General features: G+C 42.1%; 1 protein-coding gene across 1 annotated transcript; it reads left to right on the top strand.

Moving 5' to 3' along the window:
* The first annotated feature begins 489 nt into the window (after positions 1-489).
* Positions 490-12,231, top strand: TXNDC9 (thioredoxin domain containing 9). The gene is made up of 5 exons (XM_066620777.1): positions 490-610; positions 3,323-3,542; positions 4,579-4,697; positions 8,281-8,535; positions 10,357-12,231. The coding sequence occupies exons 2-5, from the start codon at positions 3,357-3,359 to the stop codon at positions 10,472-10,474; spliced, it is 678 nt and encodes a 225-aa protein (XP_066476874.1). The 5' UTR covers positions 490-610; positions 3,323-3,356; the 3' UTR covers positions 10,475-12,231.
* Positions 12,232-12,516: the final 285 nt, after the last annotated feature.

Raw genomic sequence — 12,516 nt, 5'->3', positions numbered from 1 at the left:
GTATGTAATTTTATACATAATGTGTAATTATATATATATATATATATATATAGATATATATATATATAACGTATAAAATACCTATATAAAATTACAGCATTAGTATATACGTCCTTTCTCACTGATTCGGAACACGCTCCTTGGCATGTCTATGCAGAAGGAAGACCCATTAGAGTCAATGGGGCTTACTCCCAGGTAAGGGTGGGCAGGATGGCAGCCTGCCAGGCAGAGCGGTTCACACGGCAGACCACGCGAACTCCCGCTCCGTCAAGGCGCTGCAAGAGGCAGCAGCGGAGGCGCGACCCAGGCAGACTTTCCTGGGAGCAGGTTCCACCGCACGCAGCGGGACTTCCTCCGGAGCAAGCACGCGCTGCACTGCGGTGGGAGTGTCCCGTCCCGTCCCGTCCCCTCCAGAGCGGAGGCCGCTCCGCCCACCGGCGCCTCTAAGGGCGGGCCTGCGCGGGGCGAGCGTCATAAAGGCGACTCCTCTGACGCGTCTCGGCGGCTGTGACGGAGGTGCTGCTCGCGGAGTCCGCAGACTCGGCCCACAGCAGTGAGGGAGGAGGAGAGCCGAACCGAGCCGCCACCGCGCACCCCCCGTTCCTCTGCAGTGAGTACCTCGCGGGCCTCCCTGCGCTCCGCTGTGTCCGCCCCACGCACCGTCGGGGGGCTTGTCAGGGCTGCCGCTTGGCCTCGGGAGGAGGTCCTGCCCTCCCTGCGGGTGTCTCCCCTGCAGACACGCGACAGAGGACGCTGGCCTGGCTGTGCGCACTCACGGCGGGGGATCCTGCCCTTGCTGTGCCGACATATGCACGCGATCCTGCCCTTGCTACACCCCACAAACAGAGGCTTCTGTGCCTCTCCTAGAACTGTACTTCCCTACTGAGCCATTTCTGCGCAGCATCGCATATACGCAACAGGGACCAAGTGGGCTGGGCTGGGCAGAAATGGCTTCCCTTACTTCTGAGTAGACATGCATAGGATCGTGCCCTTAGCGGCATTTAAAGGCTCAAACAATAACTTCAATATACGGGGGACTTACTGGCTCAGCCTGGCTCCCTGCTTATTCTGGCCACTTCATCATCAGCTTAAGCCATTTCTGCCCCATTTATGCAACAGGGGCCAAATGTGTGCACCTGTGGGCCGGGCAAAAGTGCTTTATGAAGAAAAAGCGTTGATGTCAGGGATGCCAAGCTTGGGTCAGGAAGAAAAACGTTGATGCTCCACAAGTCAGTAATATGGTGGTTTCAAGATACAATTGTGAGAAGTTGTGTTCTAAGCACGTGTTTTTACAATGGTTAAATGCGATCACCCCCTTTTGAATTGAAGATGTCCAAGAAAATAGTGCAGTCAACATAACTCCAGGTTCAGTGCAGATACAGGGAGTTCCCCCTTATCTGGACATCCAAAATCAAGACAATTCTGAAATCCAGACACTTTTGTCCAAGGCTCTTTTTAACTTTCTGTAGTGTTAACGCTAGAACAGTGTTTCTCAACCAGTGGTACAAATACCACAATGATACTTACAGTAGTGTCTGGTGGTATTCATGGGATTCCTGGATGCCTGCCACCCAGCACTAAGACCAGGAACATACTTCTGTGCTAAGAAAAGGTGGTGATGTTAGGGACACAAAACTTGAGTCAGGAAGAAAAAGTCTGCTTACAAAAATTATAGGTAGCAGGCACCATTTTAGAAGAGATCGCCTCTTCTCTGTCAAGCAGCAGAGAATGCCTCTTCAAAGGTAGTAGTACCCTTCGCAGCATGCGCCTGCGTCATTCAAAAACAAAGTATGCTTTTCTATTTCAGAAGTGCTATTTGTGTGCAAGTTTTATGCAGAATTATTAATTAAAACAACACAATCAACTAAGGCTAACTTTTTTGGGTTATAGCCCTAGTGACTTTGAGAGGGGAAGAAAATTATTCAAGACCTATGTGGTCTAACTTTATGTACATGTCTTAGAAATAATGCATGTTTACTGTCATCCTATGCAATTCACAATTTCAGGGGAGCATTGAATGCACTTCTGTTTTACAGTAAGCCCTGTAGATTCCCAACACAAACTGAGAGTGTACCCTAGAACCCTGTGCAGGTCTCTTGCAGCAGATACATTTAATATTGAACAGGTTCCCTAACAGCGCAAGTCTATGCATGTCTGCTCAGAATTAAGTCCATTGTGTTCAGTGGGGCTTACTCCCAGGAAAGTATACATAGGGTTGTAGCCTTGGACTTGGATGTTTCAACTCCACTGCAGTAGCCATTTCTTGATGTTACAAAGTTTAGATCATGGTGTCCAATTTCCTAAATTTTCCAACAAAGGCTAAAAAAAAAATTTTTTTTTTTTTAAAGTGGTTGCAGTATGAATCTCCAGAGTCCAGAGCCATCATATGCATACCTATCCCCCCACCCGGACACCTGCTGGGTCCAGAGAAAGTAGTCTCATTAATAGCCAGCACCAGTTGAGTATCCCCCATGCTACCAGAAGAGGCAGAGATAAACATTTCCAAATTAAACCTATTTATTACAGCATGAAACTTGCATCTCTAAAGGCACAATAGGCATATTTAGAACATAAAAGCATGTCAATGTTGATTTTATAAATGTCATTATATGGTGTTAGTCTCTCAGCCTTCAACAATGACATACACATAGCTTGGCCATATATCTCATTGTCCAAGAAACAGTAGACCCCACCAACAATTGGGTATACCCTTCTCCATCGGAATAATCTTGTTGGCAACCTTCAGTCTCGAAAGACTATGGTATCGCGCTCTGAATGGTGGTTCTGGAACAGCGTCTACTGTGGCTGAAAAGGCCAATTCGGGAGCGACAATCCCTTCCACACTGGGTGCAAGTGCAGTCTGTCCCTGGTCTGTCTCCCTGGCTATGGGCCTTCCTTCTTTGCCTCTTAGCCTCAGACTGTTGGCCAAGTGTCTCTTCAAACTGGGAAAGGCCATGCTGCACAGCCTGCCTCCAAGCGGGCCGCTCAGAGGCCAGGGTTTCCCACTTGTTGAGGTCCATCCCTAAGGCCTTCAGATCCCTCTTGCAGATGTCCTTGTATCGCAGCTGTGGTCTACCTGTAGGGCGCTTTCCCTGCACGAGTTCTCCATCGAGGAGATCCTTTGGGATCCGGCCATCATTCATTCTCACAACATGACCGAACCAACGCAGGCGTCTCTGTTTCAGCAGTGCATACATGCTAGGGATTCGATTTTATCAAGTATTTTATCTTTCTATTATATTTGTTGTTTGGGGCTATTTGCTTTTTATTATGGAAAGGCAGGATAAAAATATAATAACTTAAAATCTGCTGTATCTTTCAGGTTTAATGCACTTGGTGCTTATATAGAAGAAAAAATGTCTGACTCTTCTGCTGAAATACTTTCAAAAGTCTTGGAAGCTCAAATGCTTCAGACAACAAAAATTGTAGAAGAACAACTTGATGCAGATATTCAAAAACTGGACCAGATGGATGAGGATGACATGGAACTCTTAAAGCAAAGAAGACTTGATGCGCTAAAGAAAGCTCAGAAACAAAAACAGGTAACTTTTATGTAGTGTTGTAAATAATAATACAGCAAGTCCCCAATTTATGTCCTGGTTTCATTCTAGACATTTGTCTGGAAGTCTAAGCAGTGTTATCATGTGTATGCATGAAAGCACAAAGTTGGACAGATTGCTCCTGTCGCCTCTGTCTCTCTGCTGCCTGCAGATTCTAGCAGGAAGGGCTAACAGAGTTGGAAAAGCTGAAAAACCCTCCAGCCCGCTTCCTGTTAGCTCTTCCTGCTTTCTGTTAGCCTTTGCAGGCAGCATAGAGACAGCCAACAGGAGGGCTGTGATCAGTTGAAGATAAGTCATTTGTGTAATGAGGGGAATTCGTGAACCACTTCTTGCAGGGTTTGCAACTATTCATGGTAGCAGCGGGACTCTGTCCCCTACGGGGAACGCCTGTATTTTACATGCATTATCTCAGTAATTTTTGCAACAGCCTTGATAATGGAAATAGAAACTCATAGAATACTACTTGCCTTGGGGTAATTTAGTGAAAGGTAGTATAGAAATGAAAGGAAATAAGACTACAGAGTGAATATGTGAGAATTGAAAATAGGAGCATCTCACACTTGTGCCACTCACACTCTAAGCCCCACTTACAGTTATATCTCATCTTATGTGAGGGTAAGGTTCTAGAGTTAACATGTAAAGCAAAAATTAAATTATATATAGTCAAAATTACTTTGAAAATCTCTTCTATCTGATAAATAGAAACAGTCTCTTTAAAAATTGCAGGAAGCAGGCATGTACTGGGGGAATAGCAGCTTCATTCTCTGATCTCTGGCTTACTTTCAGGCGTATATTTTGTAAGTGGAATTGCCTTCACTATTTAAGCTATTGTGTTTTTTCTTTTTTCTGCAAAGTGCGTATAGTCAAATTCACGAAAGTCAATTGTGCCTAAGATGAGGGGTGACTGTATAAGAATTCCTGAATTTGATGATGCTCTATCTCAAGGGATGCCCTGTCTCTAAAGCATCATAATAATACCTAGAAATGTTATGCTGTCATTTCTTTCCTTCAAAATCAGGAATGGCTTTCGAAAGGACATGGGGAATACAGAGAAATCCCCAGTGAGAGAGAGTTTTTTCAAGAAGTGAAAGAAAGTAAAAATGTGGTATGTCATTTCTACAAAGATACAACTTTCAGGTATAGTAAATTTTAATGGCATTTTGTAGTGCAAAATTCTTGTTAAAAACAGATCAATACAGGCAGTCTAAAATGGTTTTATGCCGGGATTTTGGTGTTATCCAAAAATAAAAATGGCTGAAAGCTGTGTTATGAGTTTTTATTCAAAAATTATAATTTAATCAATTTTAAAGCACTTTTATCAATTCTTATCACTGTAATATAGGTATATTATGTCAGCAGACATAGCCACAGGCATAACAAGCACAAAATACCCACACATAGAGAATGACGCAAGACAAATGTGTAGGTAAAATGGGTCGCTTTATTTAAACTTAAGGTTCAGGGCAGGCGGCCAACCAGCTTACAGTGACCAATTTTACGCTATAGCATGCCAATTAACCCTAACTTAAAGCAACAAGATTGAACATGGCATGGAATTGCTATAATAATAATAAACCTAGTTTGAAACTGCAGGAAAGCATTTGGACTTTTAAAAACCTTGCAAAACTCCACTTCAGAACCAGAGCTCAAAGAATTTCAGTCTGGGCTTCCCAGACTTTCCTGCTGAAGAATGTGAACAAAGAGTTAGTTAATGCTTAGAAACAGCTTGGAAACTGTCTGTAAGCACTTAAAATGCTCTGCAGACAATCAGCAGGCAGTTTAAAAAGGAAATTTTGGGTTATTTTGTGAATTCAGCAGGCTATCATGTTTTGTGACTTAAAGAGCCCAATTTGTGTTGTTGCTGTATTTTGCAATTACCATTTTGGACTGCCCCTACAGATGAAATCATTGAGTTTAGAAACTCCATCTAATTATCTAACCTGGAGCACCTTTTTTTAGTAATTGAACCTCTTAGTCCAAATAAACACCTAGCTGTTTTCATATGTGTGACTGAGGGCTATCAAAGGGTGTCTTATCAGGGTTGCAGTCTGGAGGGCCCTGTGCTAGATCCAACTTGTTAAAGACTGCTGCCTGATTTGTAAATGTCGAGGGGTGTGGCTATAATAGTGATTGGGCAGCAGTGTCTCCCCCCCAGTAGCTGCTGTTTAATCCTTAATGCAGGGGTGCTCAATAGGTAGATCACGATCTACCAGTACATAACATAAGAACATAAGAACAGCCCCACTGGATCAGGCCATAGGCGCATCTAGTCCAGCTTCCTGTATCTCACAGCGGCCCACCAAATGCCCCAGGGAGCACACCAGCTAACAAGAGACCTCATCCTGGTGCCATCCCCTGCATCTGGCATTCTGACATAACCCATTTCTAAAATCAGGAGGTTGCGCATACACATCATGGCTTGTACCCCATAATGGATTTTTCCTCCAGAAACTTGTCCAATCCCCTTTTAAAGGCGTCTAGGCTAGACGCCATCACCACATCCTGTGGCAAGGAGTTCCACAGACCAACCACACGCTGAGTAAAGAAATATTTTCTTTTGTCTGTCCTAACCCGCCCAACACTCAATTTTAGTGGATGTCCCCTGGTTCTGGTATTATGTGAGAGTGTAAAGAGCATCTCCCTATCCACTCTGTCCATCCCCTGCATAATTTTGTATGTCTCACTCATGTCCCCCCTCAGGCGTCTCTTTTCTAGGCTGAAGAGGCCCAAACACCGCAGCCTTTCCTCATAAGGAAGGTGCCCCAGCCCCGTAATCATCTTAGTTGCTCTCTTTTGCACCTTTTCCATTTCCACTATGTCTTTTTTGAGATGCGGCGACCAGAACTGGACACAATACTCCAGGTGTGGCCTTACCATAGATTTGTACAACAGCATTATAATATTAGCCGTTTTGTTCTCAATACCCTTCCTAATGATCCCAAGCATAGAATTGGCCTTCTTCACTGCCGCCGCACATTGGGTCGACACTTTCATCGACCTGTCCACCACCACCCCAAGATCTCTCTCCTGATCTGTCACAGACAGCTCAGAACCCATCAGCCTATATATAAAGTTTTGATTTTTTGCCCCAATGTGCATGACTTTACACTTACTGACATTGAAGCGCATCTGCCATTTTGCTGCCCATTCTGCCAGTCTGGAGAGATCCTTCTGGAGCTCCTCACAATCACTTCTGGTCTTTACCACTCGGAAAAGTTTGGTGTCATCTGCAAACTTAGCCACTTCACTGCTCAACCCTGTCTCCAGGTCCAGTAGATCGCGAGGCAAAATCAGTAGATCGCGGAGCCATCTCTCCAAACTGTTAATATGTCAGTTTCGTCTAGTGACTAGACGAAACTGACATATTTAGCTGACACTAAACTGACACTGAAACTGACACTTTAGCTGCTCTTCAGGCATGCAGCAACAAAACTGGACTGGACTTGGTGGGCCTCCTCTGACCTGGTCCAGCAGGGGCTCCATACATCAAAGGGGGTGTCTGTCAGACGCTTCCTTCCCCCCTGGTAGATCTCCGGGCCTTGCTCGGTTTCAAAGTAGCTCTCGAGTCAAAAAAGTGTGAGCACCCCTGCCTTAATGCATATAGCCTAATCTGCCATGCCAGTTTTGTGAACCACCAAAAACTGGAAAATGACTCACTAATGGGGTCCCAGACCCACAGTTTGAGAACTGCTGTCCTAGATTGTAAACAGTGTCTGCAGTCTTGGGTGTAATTAGATATACTTAATGTGTTATATATCTTATGTGGATACATTCAGGAAAAAATACCATTAGGTTTGATATAGGCCAAACCCCTAGCAAGTGCAAGTATGAGAATCTGGTCATGGTCACTTCATCAGTACTTTAGCATGCAAAACTAAGTGCATGATTGTTTTGCTTAGCCACGATTGTAAATTGGGCAGGAGGTCTGGTCTAGAGGGTAGAGCCTCCATCTGCCTGAAGATAACATCCACAAGGTCGCCAGTTCGAGGCCACCGGCACCGTGCGACCTTGAAGCAGCTGACAAGCTGAAGCCGAGCTATTCCATCTGCTCTGAGCATGGGAGGATGGAGGCCAGAATGTGAAGCCAGATCGGACACCTGAATGTAGTGGTTCTTGAAAGAAAGAACCTTCTTTCAAATTGTAAAAATCCCTATTTAATAAGGGATTTAAATAAAGCCTGCCTATGTAAACCGCCTTGAATAAAGTCTTGAATAAAGACCAAGAAAGGCGGTATATAAATACCTGGTGTTGGTGTTGGTGTTGGTGTTGGTGTTGGTGTTGGTGTTGGTGTTGGTGTTGGTGTTGGTGTTAATATATATGGGTCAGTTGGTTCTATACAGTAATATGTGTAATATTGCTTGTCATGGCTAATAATGGATCTTAGAGAAAGTGGTGTCCTTCAGTTCTGTTGTGTGAGTATTTTACTACGTCAGATCCGTGGGGTCAAGGGGAAAGGAAAATAGAGAATTCACAAAATTACCTTTAAATGGTTCAATTAGAGTAAATCCTCCTACTGTTACTTTAAGTGGTCATGATACAATTGCAGTGATCCATCTGTATGCTGACCTTTGTTTGTTCATTCCTGGGGTAAAACATATTCCCTGCCATGTAAAATATTAATTTCATCATGATTAAAAATTGGAGCTAGAAAATGAAATTAAATTAAATTTATCATGTACATTATTGTGAAATGTCTGAATTATGTTTTGTGTTTCCTTAGATGCTTAATATTTGACAAGCACTTAGCAGCATTAGCAAAAAAACACATTGAGACCAAGTTCATCAAACTAAATGCTGAAAAATCCCCATTCCTGTGTGAGAGACTCCGCATCAAAGTAATCCCCACACTGGCCCTTGTAAAAGATGGAAAAACAACAGATTATGTGGTTGGTTTTACTGATCTTGGTAACACAGATGACTTCCCCACAGAGGCCTTGGAATGGAGACTAGGTTGTGCAGACATTATCAATTACAGGTAATTTTATTTATTTAATTATATTTTTATATAAATAATGCTCCCTTCTCTATGTGTAATGGGAGAAGATTAGAAATTTCCATTCCTGGTTTGTTGCAAACCAGAAACAAAAGTGTTTTCTCCCATTGTTTGCAAGAGGAAATAGGAGAGAAGGGAATGTTTGAGCATGCTAATTCTCATAATGCCAAACCATAGCTTAGAATTATGTCTGAATGAAGTTACTCCATATACAGATCTGTTTGGTCTAAAAGGAAATTACCTTAAGAGAAATGGCAGCAGCTGGTGCTGCTTTTTTTAAGTTTGTGGAAATGCAAGGCATAAGGATGAGGCATTCCTGAATAGAGGATAATTTCTTGCCAAATCACACATTTTATTCAGAAAGACTGTACCTGTTCAAGGGCTGCCTTGAGAACAATGCATTACGGAAACACTTAAAACCAAGTGTATCCCTTCTGCTGTAATGATGAATGCTCTACTTTTCTACATGAATCAGGCATGCTCCAAGAGGACATGTTGGAACGTAATATGCCTACTTTCCTTAATTTCAGTTGCTGCTTTTTGTAATTTCTAATTTGTCTGGAATTGTAATTTTGTTATAACCTAAGAGGCACAAACTTCCCCATCTCCTCTGTGTAGCGACATAGCTAGCGAGGAGTGGGGCAGTGGTCCACACCTGGTACCAGCCTTGAGGGGGTGACACCACAAATGACCCAGCATCGCTAACGTTGTGGAGGTTACGAATAACCCCATCATGCTATATACAGCTGCATGTGGAATGCAGTGGAAAAACGGGGGTAAAATACCTCTTTTCCACCAAAAGTTATGGTAAAAAAAACAGAAAACAAAAAAATGCATGGTGCCCTATGGAAAGTAAAACTGAGCGATATTGTGTGTTTACTCGTGAGTAAGAGAACTTGCCTTAGTCCATCGGAAAAGGCAGGCTGAGAGAATCCAACACCAGAATGATTTCTATCCAATAAAAGCAGCCCCCCAAAAACACCCAAGAAGAAAGTCCCTCCCTCCAAGCTGGTGAATGTGTTGAGCCCTGTGGAAAGCGAAAGTAAGCCACACAGTCATGTTTACTCACAAGTAAGCAAAAAAACCCAGAAGGAATTGTGAAGAGCTCCCAAAGGATCTCTCCAAACTGGGAGAGTGGGCCGCAATGTGGTAGATACTTACATTCAAAAGTAAGTGTAAAGTATTGCACATTGGGGCAAAAAAATCAAAACTTCTCATATAGGCTAATAGGTTCTAAGCTGTCTGTGATGGATCAAGAGAGATGTTGGGGTATGGGTGAGCAGCTCAATGAAAGTGTGCAGTGGCACTGAAGGCCAAGTCCATGCTTGGGATCTTTAAAAAAGGATTGAGAAAAAAAACAGCCAATGTTATGCCATTGTACAAATGGATAAAAAAGCCACATCTGGAGTATTGCATACAGTTTTAATCACCACATCTCAAAAAGGACATAGTAGAACTGGACAAGGAGAGCAACCAAAATGGATACTGGGCTAGAGCATCTCCTTTATGAAGAAAAGCTACAGTGTTTGGGGCTCATCAGTCTAGAAAAAAGGCACCTGAGGGGGAATAAATTAAGCAGGGTGGGGGATTAAGGGATGTTCTTTTCCCTCTCACACAACATCAGAAGCAGGGGACATCCACTAAAATTGGATGAGTTGGGAGAGTTAAAACAGACAAGAGCCCAAAAGAAGTTGATCCTACTCTCAGAAAATCATGCATTAACTACTTTGAAGAGCTGCTGCCTCAGAAATGTCTTATAGTTATATACACAATATTGGAAGATTTTTTTTTTCCCCTTCCCAGTGGCAATCTGATGGACCCACCTTTCCAGAACCAAAAGAAATTTGGAACAAGTTTCACAAAGCTGGATAAGAAAACGATCAGAGGAAAGAACTATGATTCAGATTCTGATGATGACTAGGTGTAACAATAACAAATATTTGTAAATCATCTTTTCTTTTAAGCTTGATACATTTTTAGGAATGTTTTTTATAAAGCTCTTTGTTTTAGTATGTTTGCACATAATGCTCATTTTTCTAAACAGTTTTATACAACTCATGAGAAGAAATCTTGCATATTTTTTCCTCTGGGGAAATCATTTTTTGTTTGACAAATAATCTGAGCCCTTTTGAATGGAGTCACCTGAGACATTAATTTCAGCTTTTAAGTTTAATGGTAAATCTTTAAATGATATTTCAGTACTTTAATACTGTTTGCAAGTGAAATATTAATGGAGGACACGTATCAAGAATTGTTAAATCTATTTCAGAAATTGTGCATTACAAAACATCATTGGTTGTGTGATAATGTCCTAAGTCTGTCATTGCCTTATCTAATTACATTGTACTACATATTATGAAACACTGTCTTATAGTACAGTCCTTTGAATGTTTACTCAGCTGTACGTTCCTTCTGTTTTCAGAGAGGCTGATTTCTAGGCTGCAATCTTCTGCACACTTACATGGGATTAAGTTGATTGAACTCACTGAGTCTTACTGCTGAGTAGAAATGAATAGGATTGCACTGTAAGTCTAACAATTGTGTATGCTGCATGTTGAAGCTAAAGCAGCAGATAAATAGTACATGGCAACAATTATGCTGAAATGTACCTTGCTTTCAGGATTAATTAATGATTCTGTGGTTCAGAACAGACTAGATACAAAAAATTAAGAGAAATGCTGATGTTTGCTTTTTCTCTTTATGATAGTATGAATCCAAACTAATACAATTCCTTGCACTTGATTCTTCAGTAATAGGCATATATTTCAGGAAAATCCCTACACTCCTGGAATTTCAAAGACCCCTGTGAATCTGACAGAAGCTGGTGCGTGGATGAGCTTCCTTTTTCTGTTTATAAATGCCAACTGGTTGCCAGGTAGTCAAACTCCACCTTTTCCTTGGGAGATATTGAAGGTCTTAGCCTTTGCAGACCATATTTAGCAAGTAAAGTAGTGACACACAGGGACATTCACTTTTTGAGGCAAGTGTGGGTCCAAACCCACTGAAGAAAACTAAAAGCATAATCCACCCAAGTGAATTGAGCTCTGGCTTTCATCCTATAGTTCCCCTTGTAACATCAGATTAGGAGGGAAGTAAGCAAGCTGTAGCATGCCATTTAGTCAAAGTAAAAGAACCAGTACTAAGTAGATTACTGTTTCCAAATCACTCTTTCCTTGATAATTTCTTCTTTCCCCCATTTTTTTGTTTTGAAAGAGGTGAGGAAACTGCATAAGTGAAAAGTAATTGGACTGAATAAATGTCAGGCACAATTGTACCCCCTTTCTTGGCTCAACTGTGCACATAGCTATGTCTCAACTTGCTTGCTTTTCCTCCCTTCAGAAGAAAGTAGCCATGAGCTGGATGCTTCAAGAGGTATAAAGAGGGAGGGTTGGACGATTTGAACATCCACAAGGGTGAAATTGAAGGAAAGATGGCAGAGGATGGGGTCAATAGAGGGAAGTAACTAAAAGATGTTTTGAGGGCAGGGAATAGGTTTCAGGCTGTTACAGGACTAATGAGTAAGCATAGTTAGTAGACAGAGCTCCCAAATTTTGGGATACCACCTGCCATAGGAGGTGCAAAACCCATCTGGCTCTTTAGCACACTAGATCAGCAATATTTTTTTCTTTATGTTTTTTTCTGTTGATACAGATTGGAATAAAATTATTTGAATTCAAATGCAAAGGTATTCATGTTTCTTCAAAAATGATTGCATTTTATTCAATCTACTTTATTCTCTAGTGTTCCTGGAACATGGTCTTGAGGGACCTTGGCATGCTACAAAAGGGGCCAAATGTAGCTTGGAAAACAGAAGCCATTAAATTGGGTATGTCTATCACTCTGTTGCCTTTAGAGCAGGAAGTCCCCATAAAGTATTTTATGGGGATTTCTATACTGCCTTTCTAAAAATCCAAAGTGCTGTACAACAAAACATAAACAAAGAGAGAGATAAAAACATCAGGG

This window comes from Tiliqua scincoides, chromosome 3, assembly GCF_035046505.1.
Source record: "Tiliqua scincoides isolate rTilSci1 chromosome 3, rTilSci1.hap2, whole genome shotgun sequence".
NCBI lineage: Eukaryota > Metazoa > Chordata > Lepidosauria > Squamata > Scincidae > Tiliqua > Tiliqua scincoides.
The sequence above is the reverse complement of the archived record's forward strand: the minus strand, read 5'-3'. Positions and strand labels throughout refer to the sequence as shown.

Excerpts from the sequence above, each read along its gene's own strand:
- TXNDC9 (XM_066620777.1), top strand. The coding sequence starts at position 3,357 with ATGTCTGACTCTTCTGCTGAAATACTTTCAAAAGTCTTGGAAGCTCAA. Across the intron at positions 4,698-8,280 it reads TACAAAGATACAACTTTCAG|ATGCTTAATATTTGACAAGC; the intron begins GTATAGTAAATT and ends GTGTTTCCTTAG. Across the intron at positions 8,536-10,356 it reads GCAGACATTATCAATTACAG|TGGCAATCTGATGGACCCAC; the intron begins GTAATTTTATTT and ends TCCCCTTCCCAG.